This window comes from Austrofundulus limnaeus, unplaced genomic scaffold (assembly GCF_001266775.1).
Source record: "Austrofundulus limnaeus strain Quisiro unplaced genomic scaffold, Austrofundulus_limnaeus-1.0 Scaffold259, whole genome shotgun sequence".
Taxonomy (NCBI): Eukaryota; Metazoa; Chordata; class Actinopteri; order Cyprinodontiformes; family Rivulidae; genus Austrofundulus; species Austrofundulus limnaeus.
The window spans coordinates 699,645-702,406 of record NW_013952661.1 but is presented as its reverse complement, the minus strand read 5'-3'; the positions used below and the strand labels follow the sequence as shown (position 1 = coordinate 702,406).

General features: G+C 38.8%; 1 protein-coding gene across 1 annotated transcript in view; it reads right to left on the bottom strand.

Moving 5' to 3' along the window:
• The window catches only part of LOC106526106 (thyrotropin-releasing hormone-degrading ectoenzyme), a gene marked incomplete in the record, with an annotated part of 168,985 nt that overhangs the window by 29,977 nt on the left and 136,246 nt on the right, over positions 1-2,762 (bottom strand). Inside the window, 2 exon segments of the mRNA XM_014020594.1 lie at positions 772-827; positions 946-1,079. Coding sequence (XP_013876048.1) covers positions 772-827; positions 946-1,079 — 190 coding nt within the window.

Below are 2,762 nucleotides of genomic sequence, written 5' to 3'. Positions count from 1 at the left end.
CCTTATATCTGGGAGCGGCTACGTACGCAGCATTTTTGGGAAATTGTAGTCGGTGAGTTTACTACTTTATACAACTTCTGTGATATTACTACTACTTCTACTTCCTGTTATCTTCTTCATCATCGTCTTTTTCACCAGTAGAAACAGCCGGTTGTTGATCACGTGACTCCTGTGATGTGAAAAAAGTGTTTCCATTGCAGTTTTGTGAAAAAACCCAATTTCAATACGGCCGAAAAACCACCTCATCCTAGAGCAAAAACATTTTGTTGAAAAACGTAATTTTTTTTCAAAACTGACGTGTTTCCATTGAGCAAATTTTCAAAATTCTAATTTGCGTATTTTCATGGTGAATGGAAACACAGCTACAGATAAAATATAAAAATGATGATACTTCACCGTTACAAACTCAAACTGCTGAAATKAAGATTTATCTTAGAGCTGCTGGACCACTACTGTGATTCAACAAATAAACCCTTTGTTAAAAATCCACTTTCATTAAATCTCAGGTCTGTTAAAAACCAGGATAAAACGTTTTAGCCATGAGTTTATTCACATGGATGGTTATTACTGAAATTAATATTCATTTTCATTCAATTATTATAGATTTATTCAATTAAAAACAATTCCAGTGTGTTCACACTAAAATGTAAATTAAACCTCAGCAAATGAACATTTTTTTTCTGTTTGAAAATTTTGATTTTTTTCAGTTTCAAGAAATGGAATTTAATAAACAGATACAAAAAAACTTTAGGATGATGCCTGATTACTCACCTGGCCAGGTTGAAGGCATCATCAATAAGTCCTGCTCTGTTTCCAACAGAGATGATCTAAACAAATAAACAAACAAACAAACAAACAAATAAATAAATAAACAAACAAACTGCAGATCAAACAAACTAACAAGTAAAATCCAGATTATCGATCCAGACTAACAGGCAGGTTTACCTGAGGGTTGGCGTGCAGCTGCTGAATCAGCAGTTTCCAGTTGTGGAGGTCGTAGTTCACCCGGAAGTAACCTGTTTGGTTAACGTTGCCGAGCAACCAGGTGTTGTCATCCATCTGACCAATCCGGTGGGTTTCTGAGTTCAAACAAATTATGTCAGTTTAAATTACAAAACAACTCAAATAGGTAAAAAAAATTATGGTGCGGTACTATACACGCTAGTCTCTAGCCTCTCTGATGCTAACGTCAGCTTATTAATGCTAGTTGTTAGGCTCTCTGATGCTAACGCCAGCTTATCCATGCTAATTGTTAGCCTCTCTGATGCTAACACCATCTTATTACTGCTAGTTGTTAGCCTCTCTGATGCTAACGTCAGCTTATCCATGCTAATTGTTAGCCTCTCTGATGCTAACACCAGCTTATTAATGCTAGTTGTTAGCCTCTCTGATGCTAACACCAACTTATTAATGCTAGTTGCTAGCAGCTCCAATGCTAACGCCAGCTTATTAATGCTAGTTGTTAGCCTCTCTGATGCTAACACCAGCTTATTAATGCTAGTTGTTAGCCTCTCTGATGCTAACACCAGCTTATTAATGCTAGTTGTTAGCCTCTCTGATGCTAACACCAGCTTATTAATGCTAGTTGTTAGCCTCTCTGATGCTAACACCAACTTATTAATGCTAGTTGCTAGCAGCTCCAATGCTAACGCCAGCTTATTAATCTCTAAGTCTTATAGATAAGGAATGTTTAAGATAAATCACTGAGGAGGAGAAACTTATCAACATGAATCAAAAAAATATATTTTGAATGTGAACGAGTAAAATTAAAATGTGATCTGAGCAAGTAATGGTAACTGAAACCAGACGCCTGCTAACTGTGAGCTCTCCTCACATGTTTCCATGTAAACCTTTGGACTAAATGTCATTAAGGGTTGACTCATGGCAGTAGAAAGCTGCAGCAGGAGGCGAGCAGTAAAAACTAAATCAGTTGGATAAAAGCTGGCAGATGTGCTCCACATTCAGCTCGTATGTGGATCAGCAGAACCTCTGCGTCTCAGAGGAGAACAGAAGCTGGTTCTGATCAGACTAAAGCTTCGCTTTGTTTCCAACAACAASAAGAGAGACTCCATCGTCTCAGATTTAAACCAATCATCCCGTCTCCACGCAACTTCCAAATTACATTCACGACTCGGCGTTTCCTGCCTGCAGGTGTTAATAACAAGCAGAGGACAAAACACGGCTTTTATTCTTCAAGAGCAGAGCAGGCGTGAAGCTTTTTGTTTTCTATAAAACCCAACAGAAGCAGCTCAAGATTGATTTTTAAAATGTTGTGTTGAAAAAATATAATCAGCTTGTGTCTGTAAAATCCCCCGGYGGGTTTTGTTCCACAAAAACCTGAGTGAAAATAATAACGTTGATTAGGAAAAGCTTTGTTTTTGTTTATTTCAAAGCAACATAAAAGCCTAGGACAGGAACAGAAATACTGTTTCTTTTTTCTTCGTTGTGAGGACCGAGGCAGGACTGAAGCAGACGGCAGCACCTGTGAGCTCCATCTTCATCCATTAAAGCAGCTCACATCCGTGGAGCTGAGCGGGTAATTAATCGGCCAGCCGGAGCTCGTTTGCTCCGCTAACAAACCCTCCCCAGGTGACGGCTCGTTAGCTCAAAGTAACAATTGAATCACYAGTGGAAAATAAACTTTATGGAGATGTCGGCTGAGTGGCAGGGAGGGGTACGGGATACATTTTGTGCCAGCAGGAAGTGAATTTGAYTTGTTCKGACTGAATCTGAATGTGCACAATCTGAAATTGAATGAAGTG